The following is a 19,780-nucleotide window of genomic DNA, read 5'->3' on the forward strand; positions in this document are numbered from 1 at the left end:
TTATATAATTTGTTTAAGGCAGGGGACCACCAGATTGGCTTGCTTTCCTCAAAAAAAAAAAAAAAAAAAAAAAGTATCTTGGCTCTGTTGCATATGGTGAGATCCATGCATTTGTGCACATGATTGGTGTACGATTCGGCGGTCATACAACTGATCTCCATTTCCGTGAAGTTAGCCATCTCTGTTTTAGGAGCCCAAAGTTAGCTTTGGAGATGTTTTCATGGAGATTACCTTTGCGGAGGGGGGGAGTGAGGGATGTGGATTTCCAAGGTGATTAGTTTGTGGTCGGATCTAACCAGGGAGCAGTTGACTATAGGTGTAGAGCAATGGTCGCCCATGTTAGTAATGACCAGGTCAAGGATGTTGCTACCTCTATTGGGGGTAAGAACGAGCTGGTCCAGGGAATTGGAATTAATGAATTCCAGGAAACGTTGGGCAAGTGTAGTGGTACAAGAGTAGTCTTCCTAGTTAATGCAGGAGTAGTTGAAGTCACCCAGTATATGTGTTAAGGTTGGACCCTAATACTCTCCAGGGTGCTTAGGGTTAAGCCTTGGGACATGGTTGGGGACCTACAGCAGGCTATGACCCGAATCGCTGTCTTACCCAAGGTTAGCTGCACCTGAAGCATCTCAAATGCGTTATGTTGGGCTACTAAGTCTAGAGGTGTTCACATCCTTTATGAATGTGGAACCACCACCGCCTTTGGAGCTTTGGTCCAAGTTTCGAGGCGAAAGGTGTGGAATGAATTATAGCCTGGTAGGGCAGGGGTGCTTTCTGCTGCCTTGAACTAGGTCTCTTATGGCACAAATGTCGTCATTCTCCATTTTAAAGAGTGCTTTGAGCGAGTGCATTCTGAGATTCAGACTTCTAGCATTGAGCAGCATGACCTTCAGACTGCATTTGTTTGTAGCTGTTATGGTGGTAATTTGGTCTTTGGACCACCACCACCTAAAAAGGCACTACAGGGGTGGCAACAGCCTTGGCCAGTATCCAGAAGCCCAGGAGTGACAGATGCAGGCCATCTCTGGCAAAGCATCGAGGTCTGTCAATCATCTCATTCCAGGCAGACAGATACTGGATCCCCTTAAAATTACAACAGAAATATAGCCAATTGTTGAAATCAATCATTTTCTGCTTGTTCTGTGGTATCATTCTGGGTGATGGTAGGATGCTGCTCAGGGCGAGGGGCATACCACCTGGGCTACATAATCTGAGAGCTCCTCCATGTTTCTCTTCATGTAATGCAGGGAGGTACGTCTCAGATCATTCACACCCACATGTACAATGACAGTCATATTTGTACCTGTTGTTGAGGGACCCGAGTGCGTGCGTTATGTGGTGGATCCTGGCACCTGACAGGCAGCTGACTGTTACTTTCTCCTTATTCAACCTAGTGAGTGGGACATCAGTGTGCCTCACTATCAAGTCACCTATGACTAGTGTGTTGGGCATGCTGTTTTGCCTTAGGGGCTCTGGTCGAGTGGCACACTGTTTAGGAGAGTTAGGTGTCTTGTGATTAGTATTAAGTTGTGGCAATAGAGTGTGTATCTGCCTTGGAGGTCTTTGCTGTTTCAGTGGATTTGTATGGAGAGCCTCTGCAAAGGTGGGTGTGCGGTTTGTGTTTTTATGCGAAGGCAGTGCTGGTGTGTGTTCTGGAAGGCTGTGTGTCCTATGTGGTGTGGTGCACGTTTTTACCTTCCCCCCCTTGACCAGCTATTCCTGTCTTGGCTGGAAAGTGCGTGGCTTCCAATTTGGATATACAAGTGCATCTCTCACAAGTCTGAGTGTTGGGAGGTAAAAGGAGAGGGTTGTATGTGTACATGAGGCAGTTGCTACATTGCCTCAGGATGCCCAAGTTCCCCAGGTTAATAGGAGAATGCACAGAGAACTGACCTTTAGACATGCCTGGAGGGGTGGGCATTAATAAGTACTGGAGCAGTTTCCTTGTAGAACGTTTACCACTGGTAGGACTTTTGTGTGCTACAATAATTGCTACAAGAAGTCTGGTAAAATGCTAGACCAATAAGCTAGTAAAAGTGCAGGAGAGGCGAAAACTAGTAGCTCTAAGGCAAAAACTGAAGAGCAGACTTTGGGACTGCTCAGAAGCTTACAAAACAGTCCTGGATACAGCAAATCTGTACCTGGACTAGACAAGTTACAGGAAAGGCAGGAAACAAGCTTAGACTTTTTTTTTTTTTTTTTTTTAGTAAAGTCGAAATGGAGAAAGGAGGAACAGAAGATAATTCAAGGTTAAGAAACCTAAGTGTGTTGGCCTTCTCAAATGTTCTCTCTGTATTAGAATAGGTAGAATGAGCTAATGACACTATATAATCAAACTACATATGTACATATCAAACTAGGTTTGTATAGATGTATACATCAAACTAGGTCTGTACAGACATGAATGTTGAAAAAGGTTTTTGCAAAGTGCTTGAAATGTATCCACAGTGTGCCTTACTGGACTAGAACAGAAATGTACATGCACTATTGTAGCTGTTTAAATGTAGAATAGTGGAAACTGGAACACAGGAGACCAACTTCATTCCAGCAAAACATCAGAAAAAAAAAAAAAAAAAAACGCTGAAATTAAATTACTTTATGGCAGCTAGAGACAATGTCTACACTAGGGAACTTTCTGTATGGTCTTGTGAAGTGTTTTAGGACTTCCAGCATCTGCCAAAGATCCGAGAAAAAGCCCTTGTCTATGTATTTTTACAGGAAGATGCTAAATGCTACCAGTTGCCATCAATGGTTGCTTTGGGCCTGGGAACTAGAAGTCAGATGACAAAAAAAGTGATGCCATTCTGCAAGCTAGCCCAGCAGCAATATTCGATATGTTAATTTGATAAGTCTCGAGAGAGACAGCATTCTGTCTTTGACCTGACAACTAGAAGATCAATTCACAACATTTGCCTTGCTCTCACGTTAACTAGGTATAGTAATTCTCTTAGATCCAGTCAGGAATATAGCGAAGCACAGTTTAGATGTTTTTCTTTGAGACTGTCCTGCAATGTTGTTTTAAATATCTCCTGTGATTTGGAACTCTGCTATCATTGTGAATACATACCAAGTATTTTCTTGTTCTTTTACTATTAAATATATTTAAACCTTTCATTGTGGCTGATTTGTCTAGACATAGTTAAGTTCCGAGAATACTTGCATATTTATTTGGTGACACCATGTAGGCTACTCCTAACAGCCTTGCTCTTGGTCAAACTACCATTTGTATTAACAGTAACATTATACGGTAAGACTGGACATACTTTGTTAATGGCCTTAAAGTAGCTGATAAGGAGCTGGCTGGTGGCAGTGATAACGACCTTGTATTCTGGGCAAAAGGGGGACATTGCTAGTAAACCCATGCCAGCCTCTCCCAAGTGTGTGTTCATAGGTAGGTACTAGGCTATCGGCCCTAGGGCCCATACAAGCCTAGCCAAAAAATGTACCCTGGCTTTCACCACCTAAGAAAATTATTTTCCTGTGCCCCTGTCAAGCAGAGCCACAGAAGTGATCCCCGGGGTGAATTTCCCATTTCCCATCCAATCATCAAGATTGTTCTTGAAGAGTGCTAATGAGAAGCTCTGTTTGACATAGATAGGTAGTCTGTTCCAGAGTATGGGAAGTCTCTGGGACAGGAATCTATCCCTCCAGCATGTTCTGTTTATTGTGGTGACAAGGTTAAGGTCCCTAGAGCGTATAGCTGGGAGGGATTAGGATTTCTTTAAGTGGAGCATGTCCAACAGCTCTGGGTTTGACATAGCTTTGTATGTTAGGCAGAGATCGCCCCTGAGTAGGCGATATGCGATGGAGTAAAGCTGTAGTTTTTTGAGACGGTCTGCATACGGCATATGTTTGAGGCCAGTAATCCTCTTTGTGAGGCATTTCTGTGGTCTTTCCAGTTGTTGTAGATGTCTTGTGAGGTACATACCAAAAGGGGCGTTGTACTCTATAATGGGTCTAATGAGTGATGAGTAGAGGGGAACAATGACCTTTTTTCTGGATGAGAATCCTTTTGTGATGAGATGAGCCACGTAGAAGGATTTCCTGGCCACTGTGGCGATGTGATTATCAAAGGAGAGACTACTGTCCACCTGTGTCCCAAGGTCTCATCACATTTTCGGCATTAAGTAGACTACCAGCTATGTGGTAGTTCATGGGTACAGAGTTTTTACCAAAGGGGATGACAATACACTTATTGGCATTGAGCTTCAGGCCATGGCTTTGACACCAGGTATATATGTCTCATTGAGGCCCTTTTGTAGTTTGTCCACATCGTTAGGAGTTTTGATTATGGCTCCTAGTTTGCAGTCATCTGCAAACTTTGTTAGCCAAAGACCATCTGTGTTGGCCTGCACTTCAGAGAAGTAGATACCAAACAGGAGAGGACCCAGGACTGAACCCTGTGGTACTCCACTTGTCACTGGTCTGATGTCGGATTTGGAATCTGCTACTTTCACAGTGTGGGTTCTGTCCGTGAGCCAGTTGGCAACCCATCTTGTGACATTGGGATTTATACCTAGTTTAGTGAGCTTATCTATAATTCCAGAGTGGGGGATGGTGTTGAAAGCCTTGGCGAGATCTAGATAAGCTGTGTGAACCATTTTACCCTCATCTATGGCTTTGGTGACTGCTTCAAAGAAGTCAATCAGGTTTAGGAGACATGATCTGCCTTTTACAAATCCAAAAAAAGAGTAGGGTCCAGAATTTGGAGATTACCAAGGTCTTTGTTTTACGAGTTCCATGATGATACGTTCCACGGCCTTTGTGTGTATATAAAAATCAAACCTCAAAAAAGTGTGTGTGTCAGCAGGGACATGAAGCACCGGTTGGACAGAGAGGATGCTGAATGTCTTGGCTTGGTCACTCAGCTGAGCTCTCAACTCTACAGCTGTGCCAGTGGGGAGTCTTATTGGGGATCTATAGAAAGACAAACCAGCCCTGGACTGACTGCAGTCTCTGTGTGCACTTGAGAAATTGCACTTTATGCAGAGAGCTGAATCAGGAAATAGTGTGTGTGTGTGTGTGTGTGTGTGTGTGTGTGTGTGTGTGTGTGTGTGTGTGTGTGTGTGTGTGTGTATACCTTGTCATCCTCCTAGTGTATATGTCCCCCACTGGTGCCAGTGGTGAGGACTGAGGTTCCTTGATTACTGGTCCAGTGGTGGGTCATCACAACTGGTATCAAAAGGACTTTCTAGATTCATGGTGAGCAAACGAGATACCTTACAGACTGCCTTGAGGTGGAAGGCAACAGTAGTAGTAGTAGTCTGGTCAATATAACAGAGAAAGGATAACAATTCATGCATTTGTGACATGGAGAAGGGAAGAGCCACAGCTAGTATGTCAGTAATACATTAAATTGTGTTTTCTATTAATCTTTTAGAAGTGCCAAAATAATGATAATGGTGGACTTAGTGTTTTTAGTCAACTGGAGAGAGAGTTTACCCAGTCTCAAACCGAAGGAAAATCAAACCGTAAAGTAAAGTAGTTGTTAGGTTGTGAATACTCTAACAACTTGCCACAAGAGTATCACCTGCACACAGGATGATGTTTAGATGTGGCATGTCCCAATAATGCACAATGAAAAAAGCAATGTCCTAGTACAGTTCCTTAAGTCAACTCCTGTTACAATGTCTACACCTACTATATTAAGATATACGTGTCACTGATTTATGTGCTAATAAGAAATGCTGCAGGCATTTTTCACAAAGTTAGTTACTTTAGCACTGCCAAGTACAGACAAAGTTTGATCCTGCAGTTACAAATGATCCACTGTAAAACTAAATTTTAGCCACCAGAATTTCTGAAACATTTGCACTTATTTTCAGCAATAAAGCACTCTTTTAGCTTTACCTTAAAAGTAGCTATGGGGTGTTCCTTTCCTAATATTTTAGGGCTAGACTAATTCAGCAGGCAGGAGCCAAATTATAATACATTTGCTTATTAACACACACACCGGGCAAAAGACTTGAGCTGTAAACTATTAGCTGCTTCTTATTCCAAGAGTGGTACAGGGCTGGATACCTTCCACCTCCATTTGCATACTGTGCATCCCAGATGGAATATCACAAAGTCACTTGACAGTGCTCCTGGTTCACACCTGAAAAGGGACAGTCAACAAACAGGTAAAATAAAAACTACCAACAACAACCACCACCACATTCACCCATAAACTACACTATATTGCCTCAACCACCCCTCACCTGGTCATATACTGGAACTGCTTAACCACCCACTCCCTTAAGTTGTCTCAAAGGCTTCCAATACCCTTATCTAAATTCAAAAGTATTAGGCAATTAATGTCAATCTTGGAAGCTCTCTAGTACTAGTTGAAAGGCCATCTCCACACTATTTTGATGTGCTGCAAAAATTAGATGAAAAATTCTCTGCTTGCAGATGTACATTCTAAAATCAGAGCTGTAAAAGTCAACTCCTGTTTTATACACACACTTTATTATATATATATATATATATATATATATATATATATATATATATACACACACACACACACACACACACACACACACACACACACACACACAAATATAGTCTACACCTACTATATGAAGATATACGTGTCACTGATTTATGTGCCAATAAGAAATGCTGCAGGCCTTTTTCACAGTTAGTTACTTTAGCACTGCCAAGTAGTAGTATATCCATTAATACCAATAGCAATCATTAGCAGTTTTCAGTAGTTTTATAAATAAAAGCAACACTAACATGGAAACACTTCTCAAGCACCATACAAACGTTGTTACTGCACAGTGGAGAATTAGGAACTGTACTGGTTTTGTGCTTCTTCAGACCTAGTTATTCATGCCATATGTTACACCCTCCTAACAGCCGAATTATAAAGTAATTTTTGCAAGTATAACATCCATAATCTACAAAATGTATCCAAATCAACATACACATACATCTACCTATCTTCACGCAACTTTCGACTATCTCACCTTACTATTTATTGCATACAAAGCAAACCTCAAAAGATATGCAGCTCATATAAAACTATGAATCCCACCCTATATCTGCATTTTCTACAGGTCAGCCATTCAATACCTCCCCTTGTTGAAAGGCCAACCAAAATTTATACCATATCCAACCAATGAAACAAATACTAACATACAATTCATTGCATCTATGCTCGACAGACACCAATCCTATCCAAACCCAATACACTAAATCCCACATCTAAACATAACACAAGCACTTAATACCAAAAATCACAAAATGAATAAAAATTCACCTTAAAACAAAAAGCAAATCAATAAATTCCAGCCTTTGATATTACACTACAAATACGGTATTCTAGAAATCACCAAAACCTGGTTAAAACATATTGCTCCAGATAAAGAAATCAACTCCAGAATGCATGATCAATTACATGAAAACACCAAAAGGTTAAATAACTCTCAACAGTCCCACTACCCTATTCAACCTTACCCGCTACTGAATTAGTACTATTATTATATATTACCCAATACAAACAAACAATCGCACATAGGATGAGCCTACCTACCACCCTGTAATACAACAAAATTCACTATGACACACTAAATTAGTCCAGACCTCCCAACTACTATGGAGGGAAGTTCCTATTTTCAGTCCTGATTTACTCCTTCACACAATTTTCTGAAGCCCCTTTATGACATGTAATTTATAAAACTGTCTAGTACCCACAAAACTAGACTACATGACCAACAAATTAGCAGCATCAATAATTTAATGAAAGAACGGTACTTGCGTATTATCGCAACCACATTTTCACGGTTGCGATAATTGCTCGTTTCACTCAAATAACCTCTGTTAAGTTTAAAAGGGTTAGCAAAACTTAAGTATTCTGGGATATTGGTGATGGGCTTGGAAGAGGAATAAGAAAGTGGGTAGCGTGTTTTACTGACGTCAGACAATGAATACAGCGCTCACAACTGTAACTGCTGCTTCTGACACTTCTTAATGCCCAAGAGAGAAAATTAACGACTCACATGCACCTCTGGCATTTTCATAAACACTGGCTTAAAAGGACTTTGAAAAAAATGCCACGCCCATCATGAGTGTGGAGGAATAAAATACCTGTTACTTGCGCAGGTTAACACTCTTAAAAACAATGCACGCCTCTTTGGTCTGTGTGGATTTCATAAAGTGTATTCATGCTCGAGAGATTGCATACCAACCTCAGAATAAGCTGTTCACATAATCTACCCTCCCCTTTAGAAAAACAGTTACTGCAACTTTTGACATTGAAAGGGATATTTTCAATCACGTTCACAACTTGTCAGAAATAAATAGTTTACCAAAAGCATGATTCCTATGTCTGTCTTTTTATTCTCAGGATTCATTCCTCACAGTGCAAACATTCCTTTCATTAGTAAGACAGCAGCCATGCCAATTCAAATGTGCGTGTGTAATGCACGCAAAACAAGAAGTGCAACTGTTCAGTAATTTGTCAGCGTCAAGGTAATCCAAACGTATTCCTTAGCAGTAACAAGTTACCAAAACACTTTGTAGTGTTTCCTGCACTCGTTTCCTTTCTAGTATGCGAATTTTGCAACCGTGAAAATGTGGTTGTGATAATACACAAGTACTGAAAGAACATACATATCTCCCTTTTCTAGGAGAAAAAGTAAATTACTCTGTTTGGTAGAATTCTGTGACGAAGTTTATTAAAAAGTCTGCAGATTTAACAATCTCTCGATACTGTGCTTACATTTCCCCATCACTTGTTACTCTCTTCATTTAAACGTGTTTTTGAGTAGTATCCCACATTCTTACTGGATGCAGTAAGAGTCATGTTTTATTTGGCATTCAAATTGTATGCTAATTAGATGCCCAGATTTTTTGCTGGATGTTCCTATTTTTTCAAGGGCTTTTCTTCCCATATTCAATGTCTGCAGGTTGAGCAGCATGATTGGTACCCTGACAAGATCTAGTGAAAGGTTAGTTCTAGAGGACTTCAATATCATATAAAACCCATTTTCAACATTATGGCATTAGGGTTCTCTCATCTTAAAAGATACATCCGACAATAACAGACCCTAGAACAGACTTAAATGCTCAGAAAGCACTCACTTCATATCTAGTACAGCATGCCAATCTACCTTAGCAACCACAATCCCATGTTCACCACCTGGAAAAAATAAAATCACCCCCATAATGAACCAAAACAATTACTGTGAATGGACACTTCTTTTTAGTCTTTCGGCTTTTCCCAGTTAGGGGTCGCCACAGCGGATCAACTGTCCGCTCATGATTGGCAGTGGAGTTTTACAGTGTCGAGTTGCCAGCCCGGCGCCCAACCTTCCACAGAAGGCACACACACACACACACACACACACACACCCCTAGGGCCAATTTAGAGTGTCAAATCCACCCTAACTCAAGTTTCAAATACATGCAGATTCATTCTTAACATCAGACAATGTGTAGACTATGCTGTCACTCGTTTAAACAATTTAATTCAGGCATTGCTCCAGCAGTGTGAACAGTGGTTCTAGATGACGGTCACTGTTGATGTGTCACCCCATCCCAAAAATGGGACAAAGCGGTTGTTGAATTGCTCGATTGTTCAATCAGAATTAAAAATAATTCAATACCACAGGCAGAAAAAATTAGTATGATAATGCACAACTTGAAAACAGCATATGCACAAAGAAGCAAATGAACTTCAAGATCAAAAACAGATAATCTAAGAATTCAACTTCAAAAAAGAAAAAAAGGCAAATCAATCTTGGAACTGAAACAGTGAACCAAGTAAATTTGCCAAGAGATCTAGATACAGCAAACACTTGCACAACCACTTGATACTGCAAACAAATATTCAAACAGTTTTCAAAATATAAACTTCCAACAATCTACTCTGTATTCTTTTGGCTCAAAATTCACTTTCAGACCCATTACAGTAAAAATATCAGTAAAACACAAACTTAAAAGCCACTGATCACCTTTCATTGGTAACCCTCCCCTCCAGCTTCCTAAAGAGGCATCAGTTACTACATACCCATCTTCCTAATACAAATTCTGGGAATGATCTAAAACTATGGCATTATTCAAAGAAACAAAAACAACAAAAGTCAAAATAAACAAAAATTTGGTTTCTGACAGGACATAGTACGCAAACAGCTTAGGCAAAATTAACTACACAGACACACAATGTGGCAACTGGCAAAGTTACTGCAGCACTATTCTGAGACTTCTTAAAAAGGGTTCCGATGTTCATTAACCACAATATGCTGCTATATAGATAAAATATAGCTGTGGTAAAATATTAGAATTGTTGAGCAAGACAGATAACCAGTATGCTGCCTGGAAAGACTACATCTCTTTTGCATTTAAATCTACCACTGGGATATCCCAACGGTCCACCCTAGGTTGTTTAATCTCCACCATCTTCAATGACACGCATTAGCATAATGGTAGTATTAAATACTACAATATGCAGTCACTTCAGCAGCGTTCCACTCTACCTCAGCAGTAATGCCAACTGAACTGTAAGAATCACAGACACACTCTCCAAGTAACAGTACAGCCCAAAAAAAATACTACAATGTTAAATACTAAACAGATCAGTCTCTTATATACTCAAAATTCAAAGTACCTGGTTCACTTCCAGCAAACAAAATGAACTTACTTAGAAGTTAACCAAACATCCTCAAGAGGAGCATGTAGAACCCACCTAACCCCTGCATTAAACAACTGATGACCAAAATTCTCAAAACAGCCAAGACAAGTGTGACTGACCAAATTTGCCAATTACTATAAATAGGGCATCGTTATTCACTCAACCAAAGGGTGGAATATTCACACACCTAACAAACTGAAAACGTTCTAAAGCTAAATGCATTTAGTATCAATAAAGAAGCTACTCCCACCTTACAAGTGGCACTATTCTAACAAATAATGTCATAAGAGACCTCAGAACTTAAGCAGGCAACTCTCATTCAATCATCGATCTGGCCCATCATTTTTCCACTGTAGAAAGGAAATACTTCCATCTGGTCCAGTTAATTTCTAAAGGAATATGTTAGAGAACAAAATAAATAAAAACACAATGGCCAATAAAACAGGAAATTAACCTAATTCACTCCACTGCCCAGTGGCTCCAAAAATTAACAAGAAACAAATACAGCAAGCTAAGCTTTGAAGTGCAGTCCGTTGAAGTTACAGATTATGTCCTTGAAGATGACAAACAATATGGCAAGCAACACGGATGAAAGAAATGTTACTAATACTGCCCTTTTTTTGGACTTTTCCAAACCTGAAGTTTCCTGAAAGACTTACAAGGAGGTATAAATCAGGATTCAAAGAAACTTTGCCATTTAGGAAACAAGTGCTACCTACACAAAATTTTGAGTGTCAGCTCTTTTACAGGAAAAAACAAGACATGATAGGTATTAAAAAAAATTAACTAGATTACAAAAAGTCTAGGTAGCTGACACACATGCTTGTACACCATGTACACTATTTATATACACTGGACAACTCCAATACTAGATGATTAACACATGAAAAGATAAGTACACTATACACAGATGCAAGATTGGGTGATATTGCACATAAGGAAGTGACTGGAAGTGCATTTGAGAATATATAAATTTTAGTATGCAATAAATAAAGTTACTGTATGAAGGAAAAAAGGAAAGGAATGACAGAATAACAATCTGTTACAGTTTTGATATAACCAGATTTACATCTGCATTAAATGAGCCTTACTGCAGTAGATAAAAACTGTTCATGAATGTGGAGGTCCTACAGCGGATACCCCGTAACTTTCTACCAGATGCAAGTTTAGTGAAACAACCATATAACAGACCTGCCTAAAAGTTTCAGGCAAGAAATCTAGAGATGAAGCAATTTAAGCAGTGATTCCAAATTCTGCCCATTCTAAGTAAATTAAAAGACAGTAGGAAATGATAAGGAATCAAAGTGCATTATGGAGAAAGAATGAAAAAAATAAAAATAAACACATCATTAGGTCCTACTCATCACAGCATCCGCGGAAAGAAAAAATTAAAAATTAGTTAACTACGCTACAGTAGAGGCACTGATAAAACACAGAAATATCTTCACAGACTAGTACAAAGCAATTAATCCACTGGCAATAGCCCAAATTCAAAAGTTCCCTCCTGCCTCAATAAGATGGAGAGGAGCTAGAACAGGAAGAATTTGGGACTGCCCATTCCAATTACCTAGGTTCACACTGAAGGAAGCAGTTCAAAGAGGATCAGATCTTTCATAGCTCAAAAAAGGACTACATGCAGATTCCCTAATGAGAAGTCTACAGGTGACCAAGTACAGAGACACTGCTACAAGCCTGTTTTAACTAACATTTTTGAGGCCACTAAACTTGTAGTTATAAACCTCAGGTTGTCTTTCAAGTTGAATGATTTATTTAAAGAAATACAAGCCAAAAGGGCATTATATTCAATAACTGGTCTGAAAAGATAAGAACAAAGGTAAATCATACTTCTTTGAACTTTAAAGCACACATCTTTGGAAATAAAAGGAGCCAAACAGAAGGATTTTTCAAACTACTGTGGCAACAGGATGGTCAAGAGAGAAGGAATCAGAGTGCCTAGACCTCTTAAAACACTCCAATCAGATGCTGCTGTATCACCTAAATGGCACGTGAAAATGTTTTGCATACCAAAATGATCTATAATGCATTTTTTCACGTATAATTTGAAACCACTGTCCTTGTACCAGTTGTTATCATGGTCTAACCCATGCAGGAGCAGTTGTGAGTCAGTGAAGATTACAGTGATCTGCGCATACGTTCAAGGCCAGCCTTCCTGGTCTGTAAGAAATGTGGGCCAAACAGAGACAACTCAACAATGAGCCCAGTATTACACCACCTGTAAACTTTGCTTTCAGAAGTGGCACCTGTGACTGTAACCACATGGGTTCTTATCAAGCAACTAAATTAGCAATCCAACTCACAACACAAGGGTTAACATTCAGATTCACAAGTCTGTCAATAATGACTGCATGGGGAATACTGTCAAAGGCCCTGACCAGGTCCACATATGCTGTATATATTCTTGACTTTTTCAAAGAAATTACAGATTTAAAAAAAGCAGGTATCTTGGTTTGACAAAGCTGAACTAATGAGGGTCCAGGGGTAAAAGACCTTCTACAACCACATTAATGAATTCCAAGATAATACATTCCACAGTTTTACATTAGAGTCTTAAGTCTAATGGGTCACCAGGATCTGTGGTTGCACCATCGTTCTATAACAGCATTGCACTGGCCATTTTCCAAGCTTCAGGAATATAACTAGTGTAGACTGTAGAGACTTGCATTAAAGAGGTTAAATATGGATTCAGATAGGTCAAATTTAGTACTGATATTCAGGGAACGTGACATAGTATCAAGGCCCATGAATATGGTATTCTTAGATTTTCATAGGACTGAGAAAAGTTGTAGAATAACTTAAACAGAAAGGTATGAATAGCTAAAACTGAGTGTGGAGTAAAATTTGCAATAAATTTGCCAGCTCGAAATTATTGTGCACTAGCTCAAAACAATGTTGAGCGCTACAAAATTTTGTTTTAGTGACCATTTGACAATTACACACCCCTTTTCTCCCTTAGGCTCTTTACTAGGTTGCTCAAGTGTGCTCTTACAGAAGGTAGGAAGACCACTTATAAACATCAAGAAATTTCCTTCTCTTGTTTTATAACATTTACATGGGCATTCCACCACGTGGGTTTGCTTTTACACATCTTATTTTATTTTGTGGGGATATGGGTTACCTTATCAATACAACTATTTTAGTGGGAGAAAAGTCAGATGAATAGGCAGAGACTTCGGCAATGGGCTCTGCCTGAGGAGAATTACAACAGAATTTATTTATGGCTTCAAATGAAAAAGGTTCACTTCTAAGAAGTGCATAACACAGGAGGCATTTTCAGGGAGAAATACAACCATCTTTACAGGGAAAAGATCATAGGTTTATGGTCTGATTTATGGTCTGATTTAAAAGAGGATGTTACTAATGAAGGTGTGTAAGTCAAAGTCCATATTTGTGAGGGCAGGACTGAGGGTATTTGGTTCCCTAACAAGATGGGGAACTATTTGGAAAAAGAAGTTAATATTTAGGAATATAAAGTAAAGCCAGCATTAGCATACCAACCATTGACGTACATATATACACTTCAGTTTCTGGCCACAATGGTTCTTTAACAACTTAAGCCCAAATGCTACTAAAAATCACAGAAACGTTACTAACAGGACATAAACAAAACGACTTTTTATAGATTATAGTAAATTACATTTTGAGGTTAAACACAGACTATTACAGACATGTATTTGAATGAACCAGTTCTTACTATACAAAACAATTTCAAAAGTTGACTGCAAGCCTGCTCTTCTGTATCATTTGTGCAACAGTCAAACACTACACTCTACACTTACTGTATGCCAGGAGTGACCAGAGCCCCCGTCTTCCCATTTCTTCACTACAGACACTGGTCTTAATGCAGCCCACAAGGAGGTGGAAATATCAAAAGCAACAAACTCTGCAACAAGCAAGCAAGCAAACACTGCTTATCCCTTTAAGAGTTAAACCATCAGTCATGTTCAAGACACAACTGGCTACAGATTCCTCATCTTACTCAGTGTATTTACATAACAGTGTTGCATCCTTACACAATTACGACTGGACAGAAAAGAGCTGCAGATCACTTACCAAGACTGCATGCAACTGTCTAAGCTTTCCATGTTTGCTCCCCAAGGGTCAGAACCACTTGTCAAGATCCAGAAAGTGGTTCAGTCTAGAACCATTCAAAAAGTGAAAAGTGAAAACAATCTTTTGAAATCGAACATACGCATTTATCAGTTACCTAAACCCAGACATTTGACAATTTGCTAAACTCCTTCGGTCCAGATCCATTCAAGATCAGCTTCTTAGATAGCACCCATGAAAACAGAAAGGCCTACGTGAACCTCATCCTTCCCTCTGCTAATGCTTTGTTTTTCACCATATTTTCAGTCGTCATTCTCCTCCTTCACTACTCCTCTTGCTCAGGGTATCAAACTTGCAACATGTTTGCCTCATGCAGTCCAGTTGGCAACATACCAGTCATGCTTTTATCTAGACAATGAATCTGTTACATTGCTTTTGCTTCCACATGTATTCACACAAATCTATACCTAAATAATAACACCACACCTTAGTCTGAACACAATGCCAAGTTTTAATACTAATTTAGGTATACATCTGCGCACTGTTAATTGCTCTATTACTCTCATATACCTTCCCTGCTTGAGAAGTTTGAGCTTTTCTTTCCAACCACCCCCTCAAAAAGGCCCGTGGACCCAAAAAGATGCACTATGTTAAAAAAAGCAAATACACAAAAGCATAACTCAAAACACACACGCCCTCTCACAACATATACTGCAACAAAAAATTTACTGTTCTGACATACTAAAAGAGCATATCATAATTTATGTACGGGACAAAAAGAAACGTTGTAGTCAAACTATTACATCTTTATAGGAATTATACAAATTATTCTGTCACAACTGAGCTCTAGGCTTACCAAGTACATTAAAAACACCCACTGTTGTATAACAGTAAAGGATAACATGTCACAATAACTCTAAATGATCAGCCTTCAGTTCAAAACCTAGACTTCAACCATTCAACAGGTTACAGCTGCAATATTTCAAAAACAAGATAACTGACTTTCACTGCAATACGAACCCTTCAAAACCAATATTTTTTTATACGGCCAGTGTATTCTAAATCCTGTACACTTAATCAAAACTATAAAAACTGTTTGAATTAAATTAGCACACAGAGTAAACAGTTTATCTTCTCAGGGTGCTTTTCATACTTTCAACAGCTGCAAAGCATTGCACACTAAACAAGTGGCATAAACAAAAAGACAGCAAAGTATAGTATAAAAGAATCAATCCATGCCAAGGCTGTTCTCTGTAGTGTAACCTATTTAAGGTCTGTAAACGGGATCTCTTCATGTGGAATGTATTTTTCTTCTTTATAACTCATCTGAAATGAATTCACCCAAGAAACTTTTTCACGGCTTATTTCACACACAATCTGCTAAGAGATATGGCCTCATCGTTGTCAAACAATGACCAAAGTCAACCTTTTTGTCAAAATAGAAACTGCAATTTGTATGGATATGCCCCGTAGAGAAACTACACTGGTTCAATCTGAAACAGCCTACCTGTTCCATTCAAGAACATCCCCCCCACCTACTAACTTTAAAAATATATTTTCTCAGCAGCGTCAACTACAGCTGTAAACACAGAGGACTTAATCAGCGACTACATTAGCCTCTGCCACACACATTAACGTACTACTTTGTTTAAGCCTCTATTACTAAATACAGCTTGATGAATTACCTACAGCCATATCACAATTTGCTATACATGTATAACTTCTTACATTGTCCACTTCTGTATTGTTTATTACCTTCTCCAGCTCCCGTTAGCCTTCTTCTAAAATCTGTATTATTTAACAAGTTCAACAGGCTATTACAGTAATTATTTTTTTCTATAATGCACATTTTCGGCCTGTTATTTGTTATTAAACAACTTGTCTGTAGAGCTTTTTTCTATGAGACCTTCACTGAAAATGTGCCCTATCTAGCTGGTCATTTCTGTTAATTCAATTAATTTACATACATACATACATACATACATACATACTTGACTGTGTGCCTCTTATGTGCCTAATATCTTATTTCTTCAACTTTTACATATTTAGTTAACCTCTGTATTTTTTCTAAAATATTTAACTTTTTCTGTTATACTTTAGAAGACTACATATATTACCTTTCCGTTTGGATACAGATGGAAGCATTCTGACAAAAACATTAGCAGGAAAATTAGAGTCTCAAAAGCAACATGAGAATTTATTATTATTTTTTTTTTTTTTACTTGATTCAATTTGATTATTAAGCAGATAAGCGAGTTGGTCCACAGACCTTTTACATTCATGACCCAGGCAAAAAAAAAAAAAAAAAAAAAAAGAGCTAACAATGTATATAAGTGAATATAACCCTATAAAAATAATTACATCATAGGACAATACAAGATAACAGAAAATCTGTGTTCATGGCTCAGTAGAATAAAAATATTTACTGCATTGTAAGCCAGTAAAATATTAGCATACTTGTAAATTAGTAAGAAAAGTGAAAAGGGGGTAGTTTACAGTATACTGGAAGACAACTTCTAAGTAAAGGATACTTGAGTAGTACGGATTACAAGGAATGTCTGAAAGAGATATGGGTTACTGTTTCTAATTCAGTATTAGAAAGGGTAAGCTCACTGGACACAAATGCCCCTTTTCAGGACAGACTCAAGAGCACTGTACAGTGATTTGCTCAGTCACAATGTAGGCAAATATAGGTAGAAGGATTCAAACCCTGTACCTTTGACTAGACAAGGCAGTTTGCAAACAGCTCAGCTGCACCGCCAATCACATTATGAGTTTTAAAATGACCATGTTCTTCATTATTCCATACTGAAAGGGTCTGCCACACATTCAGAGTTAAGAATATTTTAACTGATATCCATGGTAAATAATATTGAATCATATTAATTAAAAATACTTAAAAGTACTAAGTAACACATTTTAACCATCCTGCGAGTTTCTTAGTTAAGCTGTTTGAATGAGTACCATATTTTGCTCATTTGTTCCACGTTCTGTAGATCAAGGGTTGAGAGCTACATCACAAATTTTCACTGAGAGGTTGTTGGTCCCCGGTATACAAATGTTATTAAAATAAAACCACATCATACATAGCTGTACCGCACTTCAAAAAGTAATGCAAGAGCAACTGACAGTTACTTGTAGAGTAACAGTAAATACTGCTTACTGAATCACATGGTCTACCCAACTCTCCAGCAATTTCACACCTGCATCTTTACCTCAAATACCACAAGCCTTTTAAAGTAACATAATTTTACGGTTGCCTGGTAATGTCTTAAATTTGATAAGATTAGGTACATAAATGAGTTTACAGTTGTTATAAACTGCAACATCAACAACGAAAAGTATAACAGGCAAAACATTTATAACTATGACGATAAGGGTGTAATAACTACAACAAAGTAATACAGCTAGTTTAATTCATTATACTGTCAAATATATGTGTGTGTGTATAAACAGTGTTATTATCTAATGCTCACAATAAGAAAACAAAAACTACCTCAAACCCGTGATTTACCCCGGGATATTTAAAAACACAACTTTATTATGAAGATAACTGCAAGTAGACTACTAACTGGAGAAAACTGTGATCGGAACAATTTAATAAATACTGACAGGACTGCCATCACAACCCAATAGATTTCCTAATACTTACTGATGAAGATACCGAGTAACAGTGCATAAAAACACTTGTCCCTCCTCTCTTCTCCCATGAGTGATTACTAAAAAAAAACACATGATCTGCACATCTGACAAACTAGCTCAGCCACTGGGGCCTTTCTATACTTTATGGGCTCACCCTGAACCCAACACGCAGGCCCTGCCCTCCCCCTTACCGTTCTGGCTGTGTTGAGAAGCTGCAGCCCCTCCCTTCGGTACGGGCATACCATTCAGCTCGTTACTACCGAACCGGGAAGCAGACATTACGGTAACAATTACTAGTTGACTTCTTTGTAATACCCTCACAGTCTCTCAGCTTCCTTCACGTTGGACAATGATGGGAGGAGCAAACAAAGTGTTATATACAACAGTCTTAGCGAATCGTACTTACAATATCAGAATGACTCTCGTGTTGGCAATTCAGGTGACAGCAGGAAACGAAGACAAAAATGATTGACCACCTCTCTCCTCGTTTGTTTGTATCTGTAACAGCGGCGCCTAGCGGCACCTTCATGTCTTTCAGCGGGTTGAAGCCAACATTTGAGGAACTGTTTTTGTCAATGTGAACGAAGTTATCACCTGTTGACACTGAAGCACCACTTGGAAACATACCTCCGGACAGTCCCCAGATTTTAAATGTGTCTATATACGCGCACACACACACACACACATTGCCTCCCCCTTCGTATGTTTTGGTTATCAATACAGTCAATAATGCTAGATGTTTTAGTTTCGTGCTTAACCATCAAATTATATGTCAATGCAAAACCTGTTCGTCTATTAAATTTTCTTGTAAAAAAAGAAAAAATGTCAACACTGCCCCTCTTTATTTTATTGTGTGCATTCCAGATTATTTACAAAAAAATGTTTGCGCTATGATTTACGCACCTCACATACTGATTTTTTTTCGTGCCGTTAAATATTAAAGCATGCCTGAATTGTTAAATAACTAAACCAGCCCTACACAGAGACTCGTTTTCCCTAAATCTATGAGAAAGCTTTACTGGAAAACAGGAAAAGGCTCTTCCTGACTCGTTATCATTTTTAAAATTACTCGTTATTTTTATTTTATTTATCATCATTAAAAGCTGGTACTCTGTTAATAGTGGCTGAGGGTTTAGTGGAATGTGCATCTTATTATGCCATCAATAATAAATAAAAGGAAAAGTAGGGAAGTAAAGGTGTATCTAAATAAACAAAACAACGATGACTGCAAAAAGCACCTTAAGCCATACTGCTCGTGTACCTCATTACGAGGAACGTACCTCATTTGGGGTCTTTAAAAAGTACATGTTCCTCGAAGTACCTCAAAGTTCCACATTGAAAGTCTGTCACACATTCAGTGTTAGGAATTATTTAAGTGAAATCCATGGCAAATAGAAATTAATCATATTAATTAATTAAAGGATCTTCTTTATAAGTAAAACCAGCATA

At 38.6% G+C, this 19,780-nt stretch overlaps 1 protein-coding gene across 5 annotated transcripts in view; it reads right to left on the reverse strand.

Annotated features, from left to right (window-relative positions):
* The window catches only part of LOC122793381 (protein transport protein Sec24B-like), a 2,932,722-nt gene extending 2,913,904 nt beyond the window's left edge, over window positions 1-18,818 (reverse strand). For 2 of the 5 annotated variants that reach the window (XM_044061338.1, XM_044061337.1), the window contains exon 1: window positions 18,523-18,720. In XM_044061338.1, the coding sequence (XP_043917273.1) occupies window positions 18,523-18,610 (88 nt within the window). In that variant the 5' untranslated portion in view covers window positions 18,611-18,720. The other 3 variants (XM_044061341.1, XM_044061339.1, XM_044061340.1) reach the window with 2 other exon arrangements.
* Window positions 18,819-19,780: the final 962 nt, after the last annotated feature.

Source organism: Protopterus annectens, chromosome 2.part0 (genome assembly GCF_019279795.1).
Source record: "Protopterus annectens isolate FY-2018-M chromosome 2.part0, PAN1.0, whole genome shotgun sequence".
In the NCBI taxonomy this organism is placed as follows: domain Eukaryota; kingdom Metazoa; phylum Chordata; order Ceratodontiformes; family Protopteridae; genus Protopterus; species Protopterus annectens.